Here is a 27,545-nt window from a genome sequence, read left to right as displayed (position 1 = left end):
CTAGTGGTTCCCATTTTTCTGGAGTCGGAATCGTACAAACAATAGTAGTGGGTTCGCTCCAGAGAGCACATCACTAGCCGCTCGTTGCGAGCAACACGCTGCTGCGCGTCGACCATCAAACACACACACACACATACACACAGTACACACTGACAGGCGGCACCGGGCGCACACACATCCTTTCGCTGCGCTCTCGCTAGCGAACAGTACGACATCCTCCCGCTCCCTGGTCCCGTTCGACATTTTAAGGGACAACCTCTTCTTTTTGTTTTACTATTTCTTACTCTTACACCTACCTTCCTCTCAGGCACTCCACCCATCCCCCCCGTGGTGTCTGTCCCGTGGGGGTAGCTGCTGGACCAACGCAACGGTTTCACCACAACGTCCATTTGTTGAAACGCTTTGCACAAGTCACCCGTGTGTCCTTTACGTTTGTTGAAGTGTATGTGTCTGTATGTATGTGTGTGTGTGTGTGTGTGTGTGTGTGCGTGACGTAAAAATGAGTGTTGATGGAGTTTAAACAGTGCGTGTAGCAAGGTGAATAGCAAACGAATCATTTTTCTTTTTCTTCCAAAAACGACAAACTATTGTGAATCAGTTCCCAAAACGAATCGATTCCCAAGATGTCTGTGCAGAAACTCCCATTCCCCCGTCGGTGCTGTGTGTACACACATGCGTACGTCTGTACCGGCGCTTCACAAATTCGTGGCCGTCCTCTCCACCCCCGAACGCCAAGAAAAAGAAAAAAAAAACAACAACCCCTAACAACCGAAGCCAAAAGGAAAGGTCGTAACGCATATCCTTCTTAATGTGATATTCGCTCGGAAAGGAGGGGGCGTAGTGTTAGTGAAAGTAGTTTCATGCCAGCTAGTCACGCCAGGGTTTTGGCGTGACGCGTCATCAAAACAAAGGGACCGCTAAGGCTGCTGCTGCTTTTTTAGTGTGGTTAGTTTGTGTCTCTCTGTGTGACGACGATGCAATGAGAGGAAATATTTCCCCTTTTGCTCGTGTTAAGAACGAAGTTTAGGTTGTTAGCGAGAGCATGAGAGAAAGAGAGAGAAAGCGAGAAAAGCAACTAAGAGAAATAATGTCCTTTAGCTATCCTTAAAAGCACGTGCCTGTTACGTGAGCGTTAGGAAGTGTTGAGAACAAAGAAAAAAAAACAAAAGAAAGGTAAACATTGGCAATATAAATGTCCATCGGTACAATTATGCACTATAAATGTATCGTTAGTGTCACACGAAAGCAGCAGCTACTGAGCGTGTTTGACATTTTAAATGTCAACAAGCAAAACAAAAGAAAAAACAGATAAACAAACAAACCGCTACTACTAACTGCGGGCGTACGAATGCCGATGACGTCAGAGCGTTCGTGTGCCGACCGACACCAGATGCAAACAAAGCGGCCCAAGCCGAGCTACACTGGTGATTAAAATGAAATTCGTTTCGAAATTCAAACACACCACTGTGTTTCGCTAAAAAAAAGGTGATTTGCGAGCGGCGAACGCTCCCATTTACCCCCTCATTGCCTGTTAGGTGAGGGATTGCTCTCATCCTTGTTTTTTACTTTGATTCATGTCCCGAACCACTCGGCTCTTTGAGGTTCGTGCCCCGAACAACAGAAAGAGAAAGAGAGAGCGCGCGGACGTTAAATTCGAATCTTTCGAACGTGGCGGGCCTGCGCACATTGGTAACTCTTTCTTTTTGTGTTTCTTTCGTGCAGCAGCTATCGTAGTTATCATGCAAAATAATAGAAGTGAGTGAGAAGAGAGAGAGAGGGAGAGAGAGAGAGAGAGAGAGAGAGAGCATGAAAAAATAAAGAAAGGTCTCCGGGGGGAAACAGAAAGTTGGATTATACAACAATATCGTAAAGACAAATTCTGACACACACACACACACACACACACACACACACACACACACACACAAACCAAAGGGAAGCGGATGGCGAAGGGCAGTATGGTAACGGACGCCGAACTCCGAACTGCAAACGTCACCGGACATTTGACGACGACGACACGAGCGAGCGAGCGAGCGGGATTATTGGCACCGTAGGGTTGTATAACCAGCCGCGCGATTTGGCAGCAGCAGCAACGAACGGCGCTCGAGCGGCGCTCACTCCGCAGCGAACGTGTTCGCTGGCAAGTACACACACGCGTTACGGTGTCCTGTCGGTGTAGAGCGCACGAGCGATGGAACGACGCTAAAAGGCGAAGAAAAAAAAAGTCCCCCGCGGAAGCAAAACAAACCAAAAACACACCGCACCGGGTCCTCAAATGTCAACCGCTGTGACTACTGTGCGTGACTACTAATAGCTCCAATCATAGGGGGCACCCGAATCAGGGGCCAACCTTACGGGTACGAAGCCCTGTGTCTGTGTGTGTCTGTGTGTCTGTGTGTTTTTTTGGGGACAGAGAGGACGCCGTAGACGCTTTGACAACTACCGGGGAAAAACAAAACGCCGGTGCCATTGTTGTGTAAATAAGACAGATTTGCGACCGAACAGTGCAAACACCGAACAGTGTGATAAGGGGTGTTGGTAGCGGTGGTGGTGGTAGTAGTAGTAGTTGTAGTAGTATTCCAGTGCTTATCGTTTCTCCCATCTCATTCGACCATCTTTCTTTGCCTCCCGGGATTGCCTGGATGGTGCAGCCGTGCCGCCAGCGCGCCATCAACTAGCCGCTTTGGCCGCCGTCCGCTTCAATCAACCTGCTAGCAACTCTCCACTTGCACTCCAGACCTCCGGCATACATCCCACCCCCTTCCCACTCGCCACAACACCTGCCAAATGCGACAATAGTATGGAAGTATGTTCGCCGCAAGGAGCATCCTGTGCCGTTTATATAATACTTTAATTTTCATGCACCGTAAGTACCAAAATAAACCACACAAAAACGATATTGTTTGTAGTCGTCGTGCTGCCTCCTGGCAGACTGTTTTCTGTATGTGTTGTTGTTTTTGTTGTTAGGACGTAATGCACCCATGTGTCGTAACGCTGTGCCGTATGAGAGGGAACGGATTGGAGGGAAAAATAATGGAGAAGAGTCTTCAAGGGGCGAAGGCATTGGGAGAGTTCCGATGAATTCTTCATCCCTTGCTGGCAGCTGGTCCTTATCCGACGGAGTTGGGCACGTGTCGGTCTGTGTGTGTGTGTGTGTGTGGCTTACCCTCAAACGGGGAAGTCCTGTTACATCGCCATCAATCACCTGTGTGTTTCCAGGCAACCGACCAAACTAACCTCGATGATCGATGATCAAGTGTGGCCAATGTTTTGCGGGCATTCGATGGATGCTCTCCCTCTCGCTCTTTCTTTCTCTCTTGCATGTACGTCGGCACAAAAACTCCGTTTTTGGAGTAGGACTAAACTCCAACCAGCAAAAGGGGCGACATTAGAAGGAAGGTCGCGTTACGCAACGCGTGTCCAATGTCTTAGTTGGTGCAACTGGAGCCTAAAATATTACCCATGATTTTTCATTCCAACCCACAAAAAAGCTCAGGCATTCAATTGTGAGGAGTGGGCTTTTAATTAGGTCCAGGAACTTCAGGAAATTATACTTTATGCCTTGAAGTGTGGTGCGACAATTGCTGTGGCACATGTGCCCATAGACATGTAACAAAAATCCACAAAAAAAGCCTGGAATTAATCCAACACTCCTCCCCCCGATAGGGCAATCGGAATCGAAAGACCCTATAAGGCGGCGCTTCAGATTGATTTAGCGTAATAATTGCCACCGCCGCCATAGACCCCGCAACGAACTCACCGGCGCATAGCTGGACCGGAATAGCACGGAGATATGTTGCGCTCGAATTTCGATGTTTACATCCCATCCATCGCAGCAAGTGAACGTTTGCCCCGAGCTCGCGTTCCCGCAGCCGGCCGAAGACCGATCAAACGTGGTTTAAGATGGAGTGAGGTTATGTGCGTGTGTGTGTTTTTTTTCGGAATTTGATCTCATCGCAATCCACTACACCCGCTCTCGAATCCCGTGCGCGGCTGCTGGTTTATGGTTGTTTAATTAATTTACAAATTAAATCATTCACCCACAAACCAGAACGCGCTACGTCTGCTAGCCGTTCGGCAACAGCGTCTCGCGGCCCAATGCCCGCTGCCAATTGGTTTGACCTTCGGACGGATCTGCGGGGCCGATTCGTTCATTCGAAGATAATCGCCTTCTGCCCCGTGCGCGCACAACGGACCCTGCCCTCCGCAGTACCGCGCGCGCTGCAAATTGATGTGATTTATGCTGCATTAGGTAGCGGTTAGGCCTCAATCTACGCATCCAAACGCGGAGTAGCTCCATCTCGCAAGGTCATTTTCATAGTCGCAGGCAAACTCGCTGGGAAGGAGCCGGGTGCAAAATTGTGCACCGCACAATAGTGGTGGTGGTAGATGTCTGACTGGGGGAGGGGAGAATAATTTATTCTGCTCCATCTATCCCGGCCCTATTGCTCCAAACGTCTAAACGTCTGAGACGCGTTTGCGAAAGAAAACATCTTCACTAGGGCGCGAAGGGAACTCCATTGCTAATTCAGCAGCAAATGTTTGCTTCATCATTCATCATCCAACCTCGTTTGGGTGGCAGGATGCCACGAGGATGGGAAAAACACCTGTCTTTAATAACCTTCCGGATTGGTACCGATCAATTAATCATTCAGGTGTGTATTTCCGTGAGCCTGGGTACTCCCTCGCCGGATGTTGGAGGTTAGTCCATACATCGGAACACACACACAGACGTGTCGGAAGACTTGATTGAAGTACAATCCATGCTCTTGTGAAACATCTCCATCCACCTTCGTTGCTGGATCATGGATGCAGTCTAGCGGATCACGAACTCCAAAACTCGCTCCTAGCGGGTCTCGAGATCCCGCATCCATGATGATCCTGCCATTTTTATCGAGAGCTCATCATCTCCAATAGTTGGACCCAAAACCCGGGCTGTCAGTATATCCAAATTGATACCTTACTTCCGACCCGGTGCTCCGGTGCTAACGACCGCAATATCCTGGTATACCCGTGGGAGTACCATTCCCACTTAATGAACCGCATTAGGCTGCGCTTATCTGGATCGGAATGAATGGGTTGTGTTGCGAGGTGCGTGTGTAACGCAACCTGCCGGTGCCGACGACAGGTCGACGACAAGATATCGATAATTGAGTTGGAGTTGGAGTTGGACCCGCACTTGCGCGCTAATTACGTAAGAGATTTGCCGCCGGGAATGTGTGTACGGGCAAAAGGAGCAAACAAAACGAAGGTTCAGTAAGATAATGCCCAAGCTAGCAGTGACAGTGGGTGTAGTACCCCGCTAGAATGGTCTTTAATCTGGTGGAATTCTAATGCCCATTGCCACGGAGAGGTTCACTGCGGGGAGAGTTCCAGCAACAGGTCGGCAGAGCGTACAGTAGAAAGGGAAAGGGTGCTTATGTAAGCGTTGCACAGTTCTATTTATGGACCTCAGGTCCAGCATTCTCGCAACGCTCAATAATTGTTCTCATCCTGGCCCCTTTGGATGCCCTCAGCTGAACCTCCGGCATGGCCAGGAGTTGGTAGGGAGCCAGCGACCAGGAATGCAGCAGTGCTCATTGACACACAGGCTACAAATGGCGGCGTCATACCTGTTTTGTGTCTCATCTACCTTGTGCAACAAGCTGCCAAGTTGGGTTGGATGCCCTTCTGTGGCAATGTCCCCTTGCGCTTTGTATAGTATGATTGCAGTATATTGATTCGTGTGTGTCTGTCTATGTGTCCGTGTGGAATGAGGCGAACCAGAAGAGTGAAAGCCCAGCGTCACCACGTGATATTGGCGATACACGGCGAAAAGTAAATGAAACATCAATAATTTACGCTAGCAAATTGGAACTGGGCGGTTGCCGAGGTTTGGAGAGGTTTTTGGAGAAAAAAAAAATCGATTACCTTTCCGCCTATACCTATACCCCTCGATGTGCCGGAAGCTGCCGGGGAAGGTGTCCTGCTGATAAGAGGCTTTTATTACACTCACACACACACCTTTACCTGTCACTGGCTTCAACAGGCTTTGCGGGATTGAGCAGTGTGAGCTTTTGCAGCAGACAAAAAGGTGCCAATGCAATACACCAACAGCAAAAGCCCTCTATAACCTCAATGTTTGGCCTTTCAGATCGGAACAAAATCAAAAAAACAAAACAAAACAAAACATCGACAAAGAGAAGCGAGAGAGATAGAGGAGAGAGCAAAAACACGGAGAATAAAGAGCACTCGAGCCGGGTAGCTTACAGGGTTTTCCAGGAGTTCTCATAGCTGTGGGACACTTTATTGACTCTTTCTTGCATGAAATGCACTTATTGTAATGGGAATTGGACTCTCTCGCACCCTTGTTGGACAAAGCCAATATAAATTTACAACGAGCCTGTCCAAAAAGGGTTCCATAGAGTTAAATTTCCAACGAATGAAGTTCACTTCCAATGAAACAGTCTAGGAAGTGTCCCACAACTATGAGAACCCCTGGAAAACCCTGTAACAACGTGGGAAAATCAGGAAAAACTCCATTGCATTCACTGGAGGAAAGGGGAAGGAGGAGAGGTGATCGGGGGAGGGGTTTGCAAAGAAATAAAAACAACAAAAAATGCCCAAACAAAAACCGGACGAAATGAATGAAGCCAACATCGACGGCCGCACGCGGAGTGAATGAGCCAAAGAGAATGCGTTCTTTGCGATTTATGACTCACTGGCACACACACACACACACGCTCCACTAAGGGAAATGCCATTTGCAAAAACAGTTTGGGTTTATTTTTGGATGTACGTGTGTGCGTTTCTTTTTTACTCTTCTTTTGTTTCGTTTGTTAGCGTTGGTGTGCCCTTTGTTGCTTTGTTTTTTTGCTGGTGCTTGATAAAGGCCGGGTCAAAGCCCCAAAAGCCCCCTCGTTTTGAATGTCGTTTTAATTATTTGTCGTGTAGCAAGATACCGTTTCACCAACCCAACTCCTGCTGCATGTATGTGCAACCTTGCCGGTGTATACTTGGGCATGGCGAAGATGATGATGATGATGTTGATGAAGATGTTCCCTTTTGATGAGCAGTAGATTAGTAGTTGCTCCCAATTGAGTACCGTCCAATGTGACGCGCCGTTTTGCATTCAAATTGAGGGAATCGGATCGGACGCGTGAAGCGTGACCGGGCCTCGGACCAGTGGACACGCCTTGCTGGTGGCTGACACGGCGTTTTACTAAGAAGATTAGCAGAAAAAGCGGCATGGCACATACAAAAAAACGAGCACAATACAAAAAACAAAAACGAGCAGCGGACTGTTAGTGAGCTGATAGTAACCCAACCTATCAAAAGCTAATCCATTCGGGCTGTACAGTTTCAATCAAATTGACGACGAAAGCACCGTAATTTGCTTCACCTATCGCGCGCCGTTAATTCGATTGGTTGCTTGATAGCTATCGTGCGTGTATTAATAATAGTTCAGTTTGCTCTAGGAAGAGGCTCTAATGAGTGGGTAACTGCGGTACGATATGTTTCAATTACTGTATCAATTCCCACCATGATTGAGATCGTTTAGAACAAATCTGTTTCTGGATAGCTTATTTCCGTAATAGAATTTGAACAATAACATGTCGTCACGCACAATTCTTGATACCTGCTTGTTGTTGGTAACACTTTTTGGATGCCTAGACTGTGTAAGCGTTGTTGTTACATCAGTAAAAAGACATTCAAATATCTTGCGCGCATATCGCAAAGCGTGCGAGTTGATCCAGCTGGGTGGAGCGCGAGCAAGACACGCGATCTACCAGCTAGACTAGCTACTGTTTCCAGAACAAGGGCCGGTTAAACGTCTATAAAAAAGACCGATCAGACCCCTCCTGTTGTATTTTTCGGTGTTCGAAAGCAAGTTTTGTCTAAAGTTAAAACATAACCTGCTAATTTGGCCCGGTTATATGGTTATGCAAGATGTAATTTCGGGCAACGCAAATTCCAGGTTGCAAATACATTGAGAGAAACTGATTTAGAACCCATACCGAGCCTGGGACTGATCCAGGAATTCATGTCGGTCCAAGAATTTTGGAGGACTTTTACTGGTACTGGAACTAATTCCAATCGCAATATACTGTCCCAGGAACTGATATTTACACCAAACCGGTCATAGATTTGATCCCGTACCCAGTGTAAGTTCTACGCTGAACCCATACCGGTCCTAGAACATTTTCTGACCCCATTCCTGACCCTAATACTGCTCACTTTTTAATTCGGGTCCAACAAGAGTATCCGAATCTATCTCAGTTATCGAACTATCCAGTCCAGTGGTTTTCCTATTTGCTTTTTTTGTTGTTGTTACATTGAGTACTATCGACAGCTCGGACAACTTAACAACATCAAGCCTTGTATCGACCGTCGCCCTAAGCAAGGATACTTAATAAGTCTCGAAAGCCTACTGGCATGACGCATTACCTACAGTGACGGACACTTGAAACAAAACACCTATTGGCTGGCTTTGGAGGCTTCCTGGACAGTTCCTTGGACCAGTTATTGGAAAACGATCCCTCCCACGTCGTAGATGACATGCTTTAGCTATATGGTGCAGTCAAAAAATAACACTTAAAACGAAGTCGGCGTTGCGTTTTCCATCACGGTTGCTATTGTATGCAGGATGTAAGCATCCACTGGAAAGCAGCGCTGAGATAACACTTTACAAGAATTTTATTATAGAGATGATTCGCCTACCGTGCGTCCATTTATAATCCCCAAAACATGCAGCAATTAGCTCGCACCGACAAGCAACAGTTGCAGTTGCCTGCCAAACATGCCACCCGGGGAATGCTTCCCAGCGACAATGCTCCTTGTTTTGCTGTCCCGTTGGTGTATTTTGCTTTGGTAGTGCCGCTCTCGGATGCCAAAAGCTTGGAATTAAAGCTCGCCCGCTTCTTCACCCCGAACACGCATTACGTAATGCGCCTTGGCCCGGTGGTGGTGGTGTTGTCGGGTATCCCCCCCGTCGGGTTGGCATTTTGATTTCCTTTCGTTTTACTTTTTTGTTATGACTCCCAAGTCTGAGTGTGCGAGCGTGTATGCGTGTTGGTGCTTTAGTTTTAGTTTTGCCGGTGCGGAGTGCGTCCGGATTGAGCGTGTGCCCGGCAGGATCGATAATTTGGTGTCAGGTGTGTGTGTGTGTGTGTGTGTGTGTGTGTGTGTGTGTGTGTGTGTGTGTGTGTGTGTGTGTGTGTGTGTGTGTGTGTGTGTATGCGGGGCAACCGAGTTTCTTTTCGGTCGGTGCGGCCGCTCGGATTAGGCGGCTCGCTTTGCTAATTTATTTGCCAAACAACTTTACCGTTAAAAAGAGAGAAATAGAGAGATACAGAGAAAGGGAGGGAAACTAAGGACACTAATGGTGTGTGTGTATGTGTTGCGTTTTAAAACTGGTGTCGCTTTCCCCTGGTGTTGAGTACGGGGTGGTGGGGGCAACTTAATCCAATTGGTCGGTTCGGTTGGCGGGTTTTAATTCGATTTGGTCGACCAGCTCGGAGCCCGCACTCGTCTCTCCCCCCCCCTCCTCTCCAATTTCACCCCTTTGCGTTGCCTTTCTTCTTTGGAGCTGTTTGCAACCAACCACTTTTGCCGCTTTTGTACCTAAACGGGAACGTTCGTCGCTTGCTCCCTGCTGACACTTTTGCGTCGTCATCCCTTTTTTTGTACGGGGAGGAGGAGAGTGAAGGAAGATATTAAAACATAGTTCTATCAACAACCCTTCGGTGGGGGGGGGGAGGGACGTGCTCATGATTTTTATTACACCTCGCCCGACACACACACTAACACACCCAAGTCCCCCGTGGCAGTACTTTTAATCTACGTAGTCCGTTATTGATTTCGAGCCCATTTTGTTCGAGGCTACCACTAGCCCTCGGTGCAGCTGGAGGGAAAATAGAGGGAATTAATAATTGACTCCCCCCCCCACTGCCACCTCCTATTCCGCCTCATAAATGTCCACTGAAAAAAAAACAAACACATAAAAAGCGTCCGAGCAACCTTTGCAAAACCTCCATCGATTGAGCAGGAAGCAAGTTATTGGATAACTGGGCTCTATAACTCTATAGCACCCTCGTTGGACAAATCTAACAGGAATTTACAACGAGCCTGTTCAAAAAGGGTGCCATCGAGTCCAATTTCCAACGTATGAAGTTCACTTCCAATAGGAAAGTTTCAAGAAAGTGTCCTACCATTATGAAAACCCCTGGAAAACCCTGTTCCATATAGTCCGCCCGTTTTCCCCACCATTTTTGCTGTGGGCCTGTTTTGTGGCCATCGGAAGGATAACTATGGGGGGAGGGGGGGGGGAGGCAGTAGCACGGGAAGGGTTAGAGGACACGGCGTGCCATAAATTCGACCCGTCGATGGAATGTCGCCATCGAATGGTTGGGCTTTTAATTTCTCATTTCGTGTCGGCGAGTTCCAACGATTGACCTGCTTTTCTTGTTGTTCACCTCAACTCACTTCTCCGCTTCTCCTCACCGAGCAACAATACCGCGAACTCTCGTTGGGGTGAGCATAGCAGCAGACGTACAGAAGTTGACGATTGATTATTGATTCCTATTTAGAGCGTTGAAGCGTTGATACAACAGTTTATTAGTCGGTTCACCTGTCAATGGTTCCTTCTGCCTGTGTGTGTGTGTTTGTGTCGTAACTGACCCGATAGTGCATTCTTCGCTAACGCTTTCCATTCGTTACAGTGATCTACGTGACGCGGTCGTTCGGTGTCATCTTCGAGGAGTATGTCGTGGACCAGGGTCGCAATCTGACGCTCCGGTGCGACTCGAAGCATCCGGTGCGGTGGGTGCGGGAGGGCCGCCGGGAGGACGTGCGCCAGTTCCAGGTAAGTGTGACAGTTGTTCTTCCCTTTGCGGGAGTAAATCAAAGGCCCGGTTGCCCCTTTGCTCGGCTCCGCAAACCAACAAATGACATGCTACAGCCACTCCCCACTCGCTGGGTTTCTGGTGTGCCACATAAACGTGTGCTTGTGTATGTGGGAGGGTTTCGTTTAGGGTAAAGTATCCGGTTAAAGTCGTACCGCAACCAACCGGCTCCGTGTTACATAAATAGAGCAGGCCGAGCGTATCCATCGGAGGGTTGGCCGCCACCGTCTTCCGGGAGCGGTCGGATATCTGCCCTCGCCCCTCGGGTCGACAGAAAACTTTCCGGCGAAACCTTCCTGCTGGCCCATTTAGTGGCAGCGATGGAGGCAGAAAGGCTTTCAGGCAACACATCGCACGGCATTGGCGACACCGGACGCTTCAGGACCGGAAGACACCGGTCGTCAAGCAAAAGTTTTGTCCCGCTCAGCAAAGCCCGAAAGCCCCCCCCCCTGAGACTTTGCACGGCGAAACTTTGCCAATCTATTTCGCTTCGGTCCCATTCACACCCATGGCCACACGGAGCCAAATGTCCAAATGTCAATAGGTCGAACGGTGTGCAGCAAAAACGGGTAGACCACACACAGTCAGCCACACCGAACCCGGAACGTGGGATACACGGTGCACACCTGCAACGACGCAACAGCGCGTAACATGAGAGCAGTGCGAGCGGTGATTGAAGGTCTTCTAAAGATCGTCCTTCGGTAGGGGTCGTCTATGAATTACGTGGCGTAAAAAATTGTACCTTTTTGTTCGTTTTTTATTTTGATGGATCTTTTTGGTATTTTAACATATCGTTTTCTTGCATTGAATGGTTATTGCAGGGTTTCCCATTCTGTTTTTGGGGTTTCAATGATTGGGGGGTTTTCTTTTTGCTACTACTAGCCAGATATCTTATATGGAGTTTGACACTTAGAGGCGTACATAATAATATACGCCAAACTAGACAAAACTTTGATTTTCAGTCTAGATTATTTCAGCCTGAAAAAATATGTAAACAAACGCCGATTCTTAGCAGGCTCGTTCAGGTTAGCTCTTATATGATCGATCTTGATTTTGGTGATGCTTACACAATTTGTTAAGAAAGGTAAAACAAGTTTTGAATCTGTATTTTTTAATTTATTGAAAGTATGAAAACCCTGTTTAAACAGAAAAAAGACAATAAAGCATTTTTAAAAATTGCACCCTTATTTGAACTCAAATTGTAAAGGCCGGGGGACATTGTCCGTACTCGATAGTGTAATTTCGATTTTCACTAGCGCATCTGGCGGCGACTTAAAAATGGCTAGCTGATCATTCATTTGGATTGGATACTTTACGAGTCAAAAAGCTTATTCGATGGAGAAACATCCTTTTTGGGTCAGTTAAAGCGTAGCGTAGCGTAGTTTATGGCTGCCTCGCATGCGTAGCGTAGTTTATGGATGCCTTCCACACACACACACCTCCTTTATAGTCGTGAGGAGTACTGCGTACTGCCCAACGCAGCGCGTTCTACACTGGAGATGTAGAACGCGATGCCGAGATCCTGGTCACGGCACCGGACCTTCTAATTGACTTGGGCGAATGGTACCGTCCGCTCTCGGCGCTCTTGGGTGCGCCACAGGAAGCGTTTAATTTCGTTGTGTTTTTGCACGACCCTTTGCAGTGTCGTTTCAAATGACACAGCAAACACACACACACGCACCCGCACACAAAGCAATGGCGGGCCCGGGATGTTGTCCCGGTGTTTGTTATCGCTGAACCCGTGCAACCCGTGGCCCCGTTGGTTGTCGTGCTTGTTGCGAACAATGGTTCTCCATTGTTTTGGTCTTCTTTTGTCGTTCGGTGGTGAGCTTTCGTGCTCGAGCTTGCCGGGTGCCTGTTTGTCTGAGCTGTGTGTGTGTGTGTGAGAGTGCGGAAGGTGTCAGTTGGGAAACAAAATCCAATCTGCTTTCCGAGCCAGCCTCACGGGCGGACGGGACTGGATGTTTTTGCAGAGCAGCAAGACACAAAACCCGCTCCCGCCACGAATAAAAGATCCTCTAACCGCGGGGGTGGAGCGGAGGGGAAGGGGGTGTCTTACACGAATACTGCTCAACCTGACCTCACGTCCTTTCACGCGCGCTCACACGCCTGTTGCTTTGAATTCTTTTGCTTTGAATTTTGCTTGTCTTTTTTTCTTCCTCTTTACGGCCGCGGAAACATCTTCTTAGCTCTCGGGAGGAAGCGGGCAGGGTGCGTGTACTGACGCCATGCTTTCGCGCTAATGAATTTGTTCTCTTCCCCCCGGCTGTGACCCTCTGCTGCAGAGCGCCTGCACCACCCGTTATTGTTTTGTTCAACGGAGTGGGTGGGTTTTGGTACACTTTGAAGAGCAAAAAAAAAGGGGGTGGGGTATGGTAGGAGCGGGGAGAGATAGTGAAATGAAACAACAGCCCTGCTATCCCGCCTTTTTCGCCCCGGCTGACATAGTTTTCTAGCGTGCGCGTTTTGCAAAATCAAGAATCATTCCATTTAAAATTCTCTTCCCTTCCCCACGCTGGACACTTCTCACTCCGCAAACCCTGCATGAATTGTTCCAGGGGGGGAGGGGGAGGTAGGTAGCATTATCGCACGCTAGCTATTTTATTGCTCCCTCCACCCCCCCCCCCACACCCTATTTTTGCTCCATTCCTTCGCCGCCGCTGCTTTGCGCTAATGAAACCACACTCCGGTGCGTTGCGGGTCACCTACCATTCAGGGGCACACCGGCGATGGCACCGGTATTGCGCGCGCTAATGCAGACGGGAAGAAGAAATCTCTCAGCTATCCCCCATTCCCCCATCACCTGAACAACTTCGAGCTGCTAAGCAAGCAGCTTATATCTTGCGTGCACACGCAGCTCGGAGGGCGTGGGAAATAATAAATGTTTTAAGTAGTTCGCTCGCAGCCGCGGGCGGGCTGCGGGTTTGCCTACCATCCAGGGGCACGCCGGAAGCGGGTGAAGCGATTTTTGTGGAGGGTTGTGCAAATATTCTGCGCGTCGGCTAATACCCTTGGATTCGCTAAGCGCCAGCCAGCGTTTGCGTTCCCTCTGGGTGTTTGGCCACAGTTTCCTCCCCATCCTCCTTCACTTTCTCTCTCTCTCTCTCTCTCTCGCTGCTTTTGCTCAAAATGACAAAGAGAACAAGAAGGAGAGATTACTGAGAAAGTGCGTCTTGAGATTTAGTTGAGTCTCGGTGGGTGGGAGTTTGGCTTGATGCAGCGTGTCTCTTCCAACATAATCCCACCCCGTTCCTTCCCCCTCTCAGTCAGTGAGTGCGTGTGTGTGTGTGCGTGTGAGAGCTTGTATTTGCTTGCGGCGCACATGTGTTACTAAATTTTAATTAACCACAAGCACGGCACACGACGCCATAATCCATCCTTCCGCCGCAAAACAAACATCACCAAGGGCAACAATCCGAACACATCGCTTCGTTCGTCCCCCTCCGTCCCTCCATTCTAGGGTCTTGCTTAGGAAGTTTGGGACCGTGCCGACTGTGCGTATGTGAGAAAAGCTGGGGCGGGGGTTTTTTCCCAACCAACTTTTGACTTTGTGTCAAAGTTGGCAAATGGCTGAATTAGTAAGCAGCGCGGCGGAATGGGGGATGGCTGTGGTGAGGTCAACTTTTCCTCCCTTGCTTTCGTGCTCGGTCGCAGCAGCATCTCTATCATCTTTGTGCAGTAATTCGCTGTCCTCATTATAACTACTCGTCGCAGCAAAACGGGCGTAGGGCGAGAAGGACTCGCCCGTCACAGCTGTCAGGCGATTGCTTGTTTTTGCCTCGTCACTTCGCTTTGCTGCTGAAAGTTTAGGTCATCTTTATTATTGCTGTAACACACACACACGTATTCGGTGCACTTCAACCGATTCTTTTTCAATCGCACATTGGACGAGAGAGAATATTGATTCGGCAACAAGGTTTTTTTTAAATATTTTGTACATTGATTTTGGACGATTGTTGCACGCTCAAGGGAACAATCAACGTATTTCATATGTTTGAGATGGATGAAACCACACTGTTGTGGGTCTAGTATACATCATTGATGTGTAAACAATAATATGTATATTTTATTTCGGCAGAAACTGCACGAATAATGTCAAGAAATACTTATTTATAAACCTTTTCAAAAATCCAATTGCTGAACACTTTCTGCACACAATGAAACCTACAAAAAATCCCTAAAATGGTTGTGTGTGTGTTTTTTTTATTTAATACAGTGTTTAGCAAAACACGAAACGCTGTTACATCACAACGTTTGTCCTTGGTACAAGCTGAAATTCAGCAAAAGAAAGTAGCAAACGTGCACCTGCTGCCACACGCCAATGGCTGAACAAAACACCGCCAAAAAGGGTGGCACGGTGAAAACAGGTTCTCTTTGTTCCAATTGTTGAACTGTGAACGAACATAAGTGTTTTTTAAACAAAAATAAAGATTTTTGCTACCCAATTTTTCCTTGCGGGAGCTTCTTAGGGGAAAGCGGGGCAAACTGGTGGAGCGAAATGGTTGGTCATCTGCATTATTGGCAAATTAACGCGTTTACCATGACTTCTGATGATTGAAAGCTAGGATTTACGTGGAAAATTTTTATCCAATAAGGATGCGATAGATCCCAATTTCCATTACATTAAGTTCGTTTCACTTAAGAAGGAGTCAATAAAGTGTCCCACAGCTATGAGAACTCCTGGAAAAACCTGTAATGCACAGGTTTTAAGTGTTTCGTTTGGAGCAAAATAGCCATTGCAGCTTGGGGCCAAACGATCGGTATGTTTTAACAAGATCAATAAATGATGAGGCCATGGTGTAAGCAAAGGCTACAATATATCGCATGCGACGAAGCATAAACAGGGCCCTAAAGCCTAAAGTCCAAGTCCAATACATTTTCACGACTGTTCATGGGGCCCTTTCTGTTTCAAATTCGTAGGCTGAAATTTCAGCCTGTCAGCTGTTTTCATTGTATAGAAGTTTTCGAGCAGCTATCTAAGTGGGTATAATATACAGGTGGGCTTATCCCAAGGTCTATGAATTTAAAAGGCTGATTTTTATCGCTTCGATTTCTGAATGAAGATTTTAAGAGTGTTTTGTGTATTCGTCAAGCCTCGAGAAAGCTTGTTTGAACAAAAAATTTCTCCCATCCTGTCAAAAAGTGATATTAAAATTTGGTTAATAAAAACATGCTATGAGACTACCTGAACTACATACACTTTGATTCTAGATTCCACCACGTGATCTCTTTAATGCACCTTGGGATAAATGTAAACACCACCTCGTTTTGCCATGTTTCGAGCAGGTACTCGAATCGAATTCTAGCTTTGAGGCTAGAATAACCTAGACTGAAAATTGCAGGCTAGTTTTATGTGTGGTTTTGTATGGAGTGTTTACATGATTTCAGCCTCCAACGGTCAAACTCCATACAAAAAACTGACTAGAATCGTGAAGGGCCCCCATGTTGGTTTTCAAATTTTATTTTATACATTTACATTTGCTCGTTTCTATTACAATTTGTGTTTCATTTTTGTTACCCAATGAGATGCATAGCAAAATCTTTAACAGTGCCATTTTGCTCCGCTTTCCCCTTATATTTATTTCATTTCATCAAAATTAACAGTTTGGGTTTGGTTCTCAGGCTGAAAAAAAAATTTATTTTGTGACGCACAATTCTTAACGGTTTCAAAAAATCCGTTTGGTTTGATCGGTATAGGTTCATTTTCTTATTTTGTACTGAAAAAGCGTGAAAAGGCTCTTTAAAAAAATAACGGAAAACAATGCGACGGAAATGCTCAATATTTCAGAAAAACCGTTAACTTCTATCAGTGTTTTTAAAATATTTGAAAAAACAACAATTCATACGCAGGGTGCAATAATTGGCAAATAAATTAACTGACATTTGACAATATTTGAAAATATTTTTTTACAATATTTTTTTAGTAAATATTCACATGCATGTTATGCAAAAACAACCAAAACCCCCAATGATGTAGTAGAAGAATGAATACCATGAGGGTCATTTAAGGAGGGGAACTGCTTGATTGAAGCAGTTGCTTCAAATGAATCGTTTGAGAAGAACTCTTGTCAAATTGTTTTTAAAATATTTCTTTCAATACTGAAGCACTGCTAAAGCAACAGCAAAAGGCAGTTTTGGTCCACCAAGTTTGGTGCACGTTGGCCGCAAGCTTATGCAATGGCTCGCTGTTTTTCCGCTGACTTGCATCATTCCCTCAGCCTTGACATCCCGCAACATTGATGGTGTGCCGGACGCAGCTGCCATCTCTCTGTTGGCATTGACTCGGCACAAATATCTGATCGAAAAAGCGCGTTTTTTCGCTCACCAAAACAAAAAGCAAGATACACAAAGGACAATAAAATGCTTGCCAAGCCCATTACTAAGGCGACGAGGCTGCTGCCAAACGCGGCCTGAAGGACACGCAGTTCACAGTCGCGCACAGATCGCTCCATAATCGAGGTCGTCTCCTGTAACACAACAATGGAATGGGGTGGACACCCTCTCAACGCCCTTGTGTTCTGTGCCTCCCCCCCCCCCCCGGGAGCTGCTGTGGAGGCAACAATCGGAGGCAGTTTAATAATCGCACCGCATCAATATTTATTGCATCCGCCCTGCTGTGCCTCCGGCTGGCTGGCGCATCTCAACCACCCGCGAACGCAGCGTGAAACGATCGATCGGAAAAGTGTCCATGTGTGTGTGTGTGTGTGTGCGTTTTTCCTCTCCTGTTTGTTCCGCCTACAGTAAAACGACATTAAAATGGACGGAAGCAGATAATGCGCTTCCGTGCGCCGTCCGGTCAGGTTCGTTGTTTGTGTTTGCCAAGTCGCGCCATCGGGGAAGGAAAAGTGCTTGCAAACAACAACAGCTGAAAGAAAAAAAAGGAAAGACAAACAGGGAAAAAGGGTCCACTACCACCGGCTCGTAAAATGGAGCGGGGGCGGGTTTGTGTGTGTGTGTGTGTGTAAACAGTGAACATGTCCTCGCGATGTCCCGTACGCGCGGCTACATAATTAAAGACAGCTCTGTTCGGACCTCGGCATTGCAAGTGAAGCTTTTCTGTTTTTTGTTGTTGCTGTCACTTAGCTTGGGGATGGGTTTTTAAAACCCTTACTTCTCCCCCGTACCCCGCTCTACTCCAATCTGCACCGCAGGGAAATTATCTTTCTCCATTTGTGCCTTTCCAGGGACAAAGAGTGTAGTTGTTTGAAGAGTTTTTGACGGGATAAAGCCGTGCACCTGGGATTGTGCAGTGGGCGAATGATTTGGTAACGGGAAGGGAGCTGCCAACTGAATCGCTCCATTTGCGATGCTGGAGCTTTCTCTTCGACACACACACACGCACACAGAGCGAGGACACATGGGGCACCAGGTGTGCCTTCATCTCGTGGCCCTCAATCTCTGCCGGTTCCATCCATCCCACCGGAAGTGTTGTTTCAAAATTTTTCCCACTTTTCCCACGTTTGTATGCTGTTCCGCTGCGTGTCCCAGCGCCCCTCTCGAGCAGGCAAGCAATAGCGCGCAAAACAGTGGTGCCGAGCGGGTTCAAAAATAAAACCAAATCCGATTTATTGCCGAGCACGGGCCACCTGTCGCGCTGCGGGCTGATGGAGGGGATTTTGGGCGGCCGCTGTATATTGATTTCCGGCGCGATGCAAATCACTGCCTTTGGAGCACGGATTTCCCGAAAAAAAAAAAAACCCCTGATGGGGGTTCGCGCTCTGGCACGCGGGCGATTGATTGATTTGTACAGGCGTTTGTTTTTTCTTCTTTTCCTGCCCGTCTTCCACTCCTTGGTATGCGGTTGCAGAAGAAGCTTTTATTGTGCGAATGCTTTTTGTCTTCTCCAGTTCTTTGCTGTTGCTTCCTGTTGTTATATTCAATTTATTACATCTGTCAGTCTTTAGGCTTAGTGGATTGGATGAAGGCGGCATCCAGGACGTCCATAAATAGCATTGAAAAATGCTGTTTCCACCACCACTCTCCTGAGGGTGGGTACCTTCCCTTATCGAGTGCCTTTCTATCCAATTAACGATTCCGCAAAGGTTGTTGGCGGTGGAATGGTGCTGAAAATAATAAAAAAGCACGGGGAAAATGAGAAAATGCCGTTCCATTAACGGCTATGCTTCCGTTACGAAGTAGAAGCAGAAGAAGAAGAAGAAGAAGAAGAAGAAAAGGCAAGCAAGGCAGCGTTATTTATAAGCAAGCGCTAGCGAGCGTGGTTCGCTCGCATTAGCACCATGGCCGGATGCACGGTAGCAGTGCAAGGGATCGATTAACTCCCACAGCATAACCACAGCTGATCCTTATCTTGGGCTAACCTCTTTTTTTATGCACTCTCCCCTTTTTAGAAAGGTTCCGACCGAAAGGGGAAGAGATCGTTCCATTTCAACGCCCTTGGGACGAGGCAGAGGGTTTAAAGCATTTGCCTTTTTTTGTAGTCGTTCCATTGTATCCCTTACGCCAACGCAGCTACAAGCGTGTGTTGAATCGAACTTACTCGAATGTAAAAATAAAACTCTTCCCAGGTAGCGATAGTTTGTGCGATAATAAAAATAGCGATGGCACTTCCAATTGCTGCTTCCTACGCGGTTGCACTGAAGCACCGCCTGTACCATAAAACTGATACACTAACTGTGTCCTAATGCAAGGTTATCGCGCTGGCCGTTGCTGCTTTGTGTTTAACGCATGCTTTAACGCTTCCCAATCTGAAACGGACCAGGCGTCTCCACTGCTCGAACGCCACCAGGCGTCTGCATTGCTCGAACGCCACCACGCGTCTCCATTTGCGATAAGTATTTTTTCATTTCCAATAGGAACTTTGTAGATAGATTAGCTTTGTGTATTCTTTATTATAACTGTACGGTGGAAGCAATTTTGGGTGTAAATTACGAGTAAATTGTATAAAAAATATTAGAACAATAAACTACGTAAAAGTGATGTTCGAGCAGCTTGCGATGAAGCACCGGAGCGAACCGAAACAACCTTCTTCCCCTTTATGGTTGTAAGCAGCATTCAATTGGTTATGTTAACTAATTTAACCACGATGCAAACACAATCAATGCACAAACAGTGGTGAAGCGATTCGAGTACCTCTCAATCAGCAAAGAAAGCAGACTGGGCGTACAAACAAATCAAAACTAATTTGCTCCTATTGAGGAAAAGAAAAAAGACACGTATCAATCTTGGTAGAAATACACTGTCTATTTTCCTGCTTCTGTCCCGAGCAAAGTTCCTACAATTCTCGTTCGATTGATTTCTCCTTCGGTCGTCGGGCACGAGTACGGTCAAGTAAGCTCAAGGACTTCAAACGAGTTATGTGTGCCTGTGCGGGGTCATATAAATGTGTGTCTGTGTGTGTGTGTGTGCGGTAAGGACGAGCGAGGGAAAGGTTTGCGTGGTTGGAAACCATTTTCATATGGCAACATGAAACATAAAGCAAGCAGCAAAAGCAAAATCAGTTCTCGCTATTTGCTCGACACACAAACACACTACTTGGAACGAATCCAAACTATTGCCTTCCGCTCCAGTTTTCCGTGATGGTTTTCCCTTTTTTTCTTCTTTACTTTGCCGCTCCCCCTGCCCTACCTGAAAAGGGTAATAATAAATGAACCATTTACAACCGACGCTGGTTGCGTTTGCTGTCAACAATTAGCTGCTGCTGTTGTGATTTTAATACTATTAATCCCTCTCTGTCTCTCTGTCTTTTTCTCTCTCTGCAGCTGGACGGTTCGCTTGTGCTGACAAACCTTACCGCGAGGGACAGCGGCCGGTACACCTGCTCGGCCGCGATACCCACCCTCACGACGGTCGGCGTGCTGGAGGGCACCGAGCCGGACCCGTCCGCCACCGCGCCCGGCAATGACAGCAGCACGCGGCCCGCCTACGATGCCGGGTACGAGAACGCCACCACCGACGAACCGGCGGACGAGCGGCCGGGCGACGACGACGAGGACGGCGGATACGATGCTTCGTCCGCCGCGTCCGAGGAGCACTTCGTCGAGCTGCTGAAGGTGAACGTGAAGGTGCGGACGCCCCCGCTCGCGGTGTCCAACTTTTACGTGCGCGCGTCCACCATCATCGCCGTGCTGGTGTGGGAGGTGATGCCGAACCGGACCGGCGGGTACGCGATACGCGACTTCACCGCCGAGATGCGCAAGATGCGCGAGAGCAGCAACGAGACGGAGCTGCCCTGGGAAACGATCGATCCCCGCCACATCAGCCCGAACGCGGTACGCGACTTTGAGTGCTTTGGAGCTTTTGCGGGGGTTTTCAAATGAATTATGGCATTCGACTTTCCTTTTATTGCAGCGCCAGCTCGAAATCTACCATCTCATACCGAACACGACGTACGAGTTTCGGATCTGGGGCAACAATCAGCTCGGGGCCGGCGAGATCGTTACCATCCTGGCGACGACCCAGCCGCGCATGGAGGAGAAAGGTAATGATCCACCCTCTCCCCCAGTAGTAGCTAGTAGCATGACACCTGTCATCGGAGATTTGCCATAAATTCCATAAAATGTGCTATAAAACGGCTCTGCTCTCCATTTGTTCCAGATCTGGTCCGCCGCATCATGATCGATGCGAAAAACTTCGACACCCGCGTCTGGATAGCGGCGGTCGGCATCGTGATGGGCACGCTCGTCATCCTGTCGCTCGGTACCTGCATCGTGCTGTACAAGGAGTGCCGCGAACCAGCCGGTAGTACAAACGATTTTCCTCACCGCTGCTAGCCTACCTACGCTGTTGTACCATTTGCCACATACGTTTATTTCTTTCCTTTCTTTTGCTGTTGCTGCTGTGTTTGTGGTTGTTCGACGCAACCATTCCCAGCAATCTTACTCCCCGCTCCTCCCCGACTCCTCCACCACTATTCCACACTACTCCTGTAAGCCGAACAACCCTCACACAGCCTTTAGTGGACGGGAGTGGCCGTTTCTTTTTCTGTTGTTACATTTTGTGTCCGGCCAATTTTGTCCCCTCTTCTGGTCATGTGCTTTTTCTCTTATGCTAAAACGATTCCCTGTTTGTTTGTTGTATCGTAGTTTTGAACTCCACAACGACATTATTTTGCTCCAATTTTAGACATTTTTTCGTTAGTGTTTTTGTTGCTCTCTCTCTCTCTCCCGCCCGGTAGTCGCTTGATCGTAGTAGATAATAAGTGTTGACAGAATTCCGATACCTGTTTGTTTACATTTTTGCCAGTAATTCAGTGAATGGGCATGGCATTTTTTGTGTGCTATTGTTCCTGTTATTGTACGTGTTTTTACTTCACTTTTGTAATGCCCTTCTACTCCATCTCGGAAGCTATCAAAGTAGACTACCCCGAGAGCGCAGTATTCAACCTGTACCGTATATACATGCAACCTTAGTAGAGATCGCGTTTATTACACCGAGTTCAATACTTTATAGCACATGTACACGTAGCAATCCTATCGGAGCAGCAAATCCTTCCACGTTGCGAACTTCTGGATTATATTTTGGAGAAGCGTTACCAGCGTGCGAGGCGTTACGCTGTGGTAGTGTTAGTGGTAGATGGAATTAGTAATGCCAGTAGTGTTTTTTTTGTAGTAGCAATAAGAAGCATTCATCTAAATCGTAATGGGTAGCGCATTAATTGTTTAGCGATTTTTTTGTTTCGTTTACCAAACATCGAGTTATACACATCGGCTGCTCGATACTTCGTCACACGTGCCGAAAGAGTCGAACAAGCGAAAAAAAACCTCTGAAAAAAACCACCCCCATCAAACTGGTTTGTTTGTTTTCTTTTTGTTCAGTTGTCATCATTGTTGTTGTTTTTTGCGTTTCCTGTTTTGTTCTGGTTTCTGGCTCTCATCTTCCCTTTGTTTCGTTTCGTGTTTTGTTTTGTTTGCGTGATTGCGTTACTGCTGTAGTTTGTTTGCGATGCACCAAACGTCACAGAACAAAAAAAAAGTGTAACACAGACGTCCCAACCAAAGACGAATGATCCGAAAGCGGGGCAAGCGAAACGGCGGTCCTGCGCGGGGATCGACCGTGGATCACGAACGAAAACGGAAGCCGAACGCGAAACGACAGAATCGTCAACGGCCAAACCGATAGCATACATGCAGGCGCTTTGCTACTATCCGCTGATTTGCGCCGTACAGGAGCAGTGCGTGTTGCCTTGTTGTTGATGTTGTTGTTTCTTTGTTGTTTGCAGTACGTTTTGTTTAGTGTCCCCCGAGCTCGTTCGGCATAGCTCCTTTTACCGGTGTTTTATCCTCATTCCTGCCTCCCCCCTTGTCCCACAATCCCACCGAAAGTTTGTTTAGCTGCCTAGCGTGTTTATTTGTGTGTGCGTGTGCGTGTGCCAAGGTGTATAAAACATCCCTCCCTCAAGCAAAAGTGTCGTTTAGTGTCACCCATGTTATCGCGCACACTCACACCGTTGCCTCAACACAGTATACATATACAACAAAACAATCTCCCATCAATCACCACGTAGCATAATTCTCAAGCGGCCGTTAGTAACCCTGCAAACCCCGTACACCCATCTCTCTCTCTCTCTCTCTAACATGGTTTTTCCACTCTCACGTTTCCTTCACTCTCACAAAAAAAAAAAACTGTCGCACGATACGCGAAATCGTACCGATACGAAAAACAATATAACCAACAACCGCAAATGTAACGCGTAACGCGACGGTGCGTAACGTGTAACGCCCGACGCTGTTTGGCTCGGTTGGCACCGTTGTGCAGCGAACGATAAGGACGAGGAGCTGGACAGTCTCGAGCTGGTGCCGAACATCATCCTGAATCCGGGCTTCTGCGACTCGGACGACCAGGGCCAGAACCCGCTGGCGCCACCGATACCGCGCACCCTGCCGTACAACCGGTACCGGGCGGGCGGGCCGCACGACGGCCGAGGGCGCCCGGTGGACGACGAGGACGACGACGAGGACGACGACGAGGACGACGAGGAGCCGATGACGTTCAGTCGCCGGATGTCGATCTTCTTCACCGGCAACACGATCAAGCGGATTTGAGTGCAAGTATTCCCGGAGGATGCTACTGTGTACTACTGATGCAGCCCGAGAAATACTCAGCCCAACACGTGTTCACATTGGAACACACACACAGACACACACATCCACAATCTCATCCTGCGCTCCACACGCCATACAAACACAGACAGTAACACCAGCAAGGTAACGCAATGGGTAACGATGTGAAGGGCAGTGGAGTCAGCAACTCGGCGATACTACTAAGCGTACAAGTGTAGTGCTACATTGCTTGCGGGCAATGACAATGTTGGTGGTTAGACGTCAGCATTCAGTTCTTTCGATGTGCCTTTGCTGATGAGTTCCCGTGCTTCCCGATTGTTTTGCGTGCGCTCTGTGGATGTTTCTTCGTTTTACGGTTGCACCTCCTCCACCCTCCCTCCTACGCTCTTCGGAGGCACGCATTTCCCGTTTTGTGACGGAACTTGTTTCCTAAACAAACGAACACAAAAGCCTGACTGACTTACTAGATAATGTGTGCGTGTTTAAGGCTGAATGGGAGGAGCGCACGTTTTGGGTTGTAGGGAATCCACCCAGATGGTGCTGTTTGACGCATCTTTCACATCTAAATATCGGGTGGCCTTTGCCACGCACCCCCTCCAGTGATTGCAAAAATACAATAATGCCTGTGAGTCGCGTACATCAAACCTACTCCAACTCTCCATTTTGTATTACGATCCGAGCTTGCAAAAAAAAAAAAACAAAAAACCCGTTGGGTGCTCCCCGATCCGGAGAGCTTGTCCGCCATCTTTTCCTCCGTACGCTAAGCACGCATGCAAACTATGAGTGAAAATAACGGCTAATGATATATTTAGATAAGAAAACACGTACTCCGGAACATCCTCACACCCACGACAACTACAACACAGACACACACATATACATAAAACACGTTATTTCGTTAGTGAAGACTAAGTATAGGGTATAGCTACTACACCAGTGTGACGTACACGCGTATAGTTAGGGTAAGGCGTACGAAGCGAATCATGTTAAAACAAATCGCAAAAAATCCCCGCAACCGGCACATGTTAGCTTATCACGCTAGAGTTATTCGCAAACAAAAAAGGAAGCTCAGCAAACCATGAAACGGGCACGGTAGACTAAACAAACGTGTATCCCACCCCGGCACGAGCTAATCGGCAGAACCCCTCGGCCAAGATGAGTGAGATGTAACCGATCTACCAGCGATCGTACCCACTGCTTTCGCACTGACCGTTTGTAACTCCCCCGTGGTTTAAGTGCTGGCTGCATTACAGTCACTGTCACAATTCATCCACTAAGACCTACGAAACTCATTTGGCGTGTTGTGTTGTGCGTGTTTCAGCATCCGCAATATCCGTCCCGAAAGATTTTCCGGTGAGCTGCATTGTTCACCGCAAAACAGTACGAAGCATTTAATATGTGCGTGTATGTGTGTGTGTGTGTGTTTGTGCAACCAACCTTTTGCTTTGCGTCTACTAAGCTTACTAAGTCTATTGGCATACTAAATGAACGAAAGCTACTGGAAGAGGTTGTGTATGCATAGAAACGAGGCGCGTTGTTTACGGCACTTGCCAGTGCTGCTACCACTGCTACTATCACTACTAAGGCAGCTGTCAGTGTCAGTAATGGCTTCATCCACTAGCCGACTGGCTACGTCCTACGTTTTTGCCGCTAAAGGGCAGCCTATTGGCTTTCTTAGACCATAATTTACTACTAATATTACTATGTTTACTACTACTGCTACTGCTATCAACGCTGAGGCACGCACTCATACACGCCGAGTGTCACCTACACATACACACTTTTACCGCCTTTATAATGGGTAAGTGAAGCAATGGCTCAATCGACCTGTGTCACCCCTGCGTCAGACAGCGCGGGACTTGTTTGTAAACAAACAACAGTATGACAGGTGAAAATGGGGCGTTTGTGGCACAGAAAATGTAAACAAGTTCAGCTAGACAGAAAGAGAGATAGAGAGAGAGAGAGAGAGAAGAGAGAGAGAGAGAGAGAGATAGAGAGAGAGAGTAAAAGAAGAAGAAGAGACTAAAATTGACGAAAAAAATGAATCGGAAGAGAAAATAATTTGTGCACGTGTTTGTCGAGGCGGCAGTATTTAAGTAATAGCAATGAACAAAAACAAAAACAAACAAACAATACACTAGTGTAAAGCGTAGTCCAAACCAAGCATGGTTACCCATTTCTGAAACGAGCCTAGAAAAATAAGAAAAAGAAGAGGAGAAAAATGGTCACAAAACTGAAAAATATCAAAGTGCGGTTAAGGCGAAAACAGAAAGAGCTCGAGGAAGAAGGCCGAGTAGATGTTAGAGCGAAACTGGCAATTACGTTTGTAAAAAGATGCGAACCGAGAATCACACACACACACTCACACACATATATTAAACACTAAAGCCACACATAAACAACGCCGTTTGTACACTTTGTAGTGTCGCGGGCTTTTTATATTAAAAAGCGTTTGCGAACCCTGTAGCCCTGCCCAGTGGTGCTGCGCAACCCGGGCAGTGAATGGTTGTTGTTAATGTTGATATCAAGCGTAATTTAGACAGTATAGGTCAGTCGAGTAGTTCAAGTAATAGAGAGCGAAAGAGAGAAAGAGAGAGAGAGCGAGAGAGGGACAAATGAATTAGTTGTGTATAAAAAAGAGAGGGGAACAGTAAATGATGCACTAGAAAGAAAAAAAAACTAAACTTCCTAGAACGCTTCCTAGGGAACGAATTACTCGGCACAATCACACGCGTATAGATGTGAGTTTTGATCGGCTGTCAAATGTGTTCCAACTGGATCCAAACCGCAGCCATCTACTGTAGAGGTACACGTTTGTGCAGTGTTTCATTGCGCTTTGCGCTGTGCGAGTCGATCTTTAGCTATGCTGCAGCGCTAACGCGAGCTTGTCTCGCTATAAAAGCCTGCCTACTACCATCACTACTACTACTACTACTACTACTACTACTATTACCAGCTAACCAGTTACTTAATCCTATCAATGGAGCCATGTTTGGCAAGGTCGATGCCGCTCGCGCTATTACCGTACTTAGTAACTGTTAGGCGCTGCAGCTTACTGTGTTACTGCGGCGGCGGCGCACGCGCTCTACTTGAAGGTACACCAAAGTAGGAACCAAAGATATACTGTCACAACCCCCTAGCACCCAGTATACAACATCCATATCAAGGAACGATCACAGCTAGCCCCACTGCTCCGGGGCTTCGGGTGTGAATTCGATCCCGCGAACTGTGGACGACCCAACAAGTCCGTCTCTACTTGCAGGCCTCATGCGCACTACCATAGTGAAACACACCCTTGGGTCAGGATTTTGTACGTTAGAGACAACCAATACAACACACACACACATTCACACACTTCAGACAAATGCACACTACCCGCTGCAACCATTATCGTGCTTGATGTAAGAACATTATCAGCCCAGCCGCCTCCTAAGCGACTGTGGTAATTTCCGGCTTCGTTCCTTAAGCGCCAGCAGACTACTTCTACTAACTACTGCTATTACTACTGATACTGATACTGATACTGATACTAATACTATTACTATTACTAATAATTGCTTTTTGTAAACGCGTTTTTTTGTACACACGACACAACCTGCCTGTCTGTGCGACTACAGAGAGACTGCTTACTACTGCTAGCACG

General features: G+C 47.4%; 1 protein-coding gene across 3 annotated transcripts; it reads left to right on the top strand.

Moving 5' to 3' along the window:
* The first annotated feature begins 202 nt into the window (after positions 1–202).
* Positions 203–26,571, top strand: LOC120905667. Of its 3 annotated transcripts, none has more exons than XM_040316664.1 (7): positions 203–537; positions 2,652–2,866; positions 10,701–10,843; positions 20,603–21,112; positions 21,192–21,321; positions 21,438–21,581; positions 23,598–26,571. In XM_040316664.1, exons 2-7 carry the CDS (start codon positions 2,809–2,811, stop codon positions 23,882–23,884), a joined length of 1,272 nt encoding a protein of 423 aa, XP_040172598.1. In that variant the 5' UTR covers positions 203–537; positions 2,652–2,808; the 3' UTR covers positions 23,885–26,571. The 3 variants fall into 3 exon arrangements, with proteins under 3 accessions (XP_040172598.1, XP_040172597.1, XP_040172596.1); XM_040316663.1 differs by lacking the exon at positions 203–537 and adding an exon at positions 2,011–2,357; XM_040316662.1 differs by lacking the exon at positions 203–537 and having other exon boundaries at positions 2,011–2,866.
* The last annotated feature ends 974 nt before the right edge of the window (positions 26,572–27,545 follow it).

The sequence above is a fragment of the Anopheles arabiensis genome, chromosome X, assembly GCF_016920715.1.
Source record: "Anopheles arabiensis isolate DONGOLA chromosome X, AaraD3, whole genome shotgun sequence".
In the NCBI taxonomy this organism is placed as follows: Eukaryota; Metazoa; Arthropoda; class Insecta; order Diptera; family Culicidae; genus Anopheles; species Anopheles arabiensis.
Note: the sequence above shows the minus strand (reverse complement) of the source record. Positions and strands in the feature narration are given on the sequence as shown.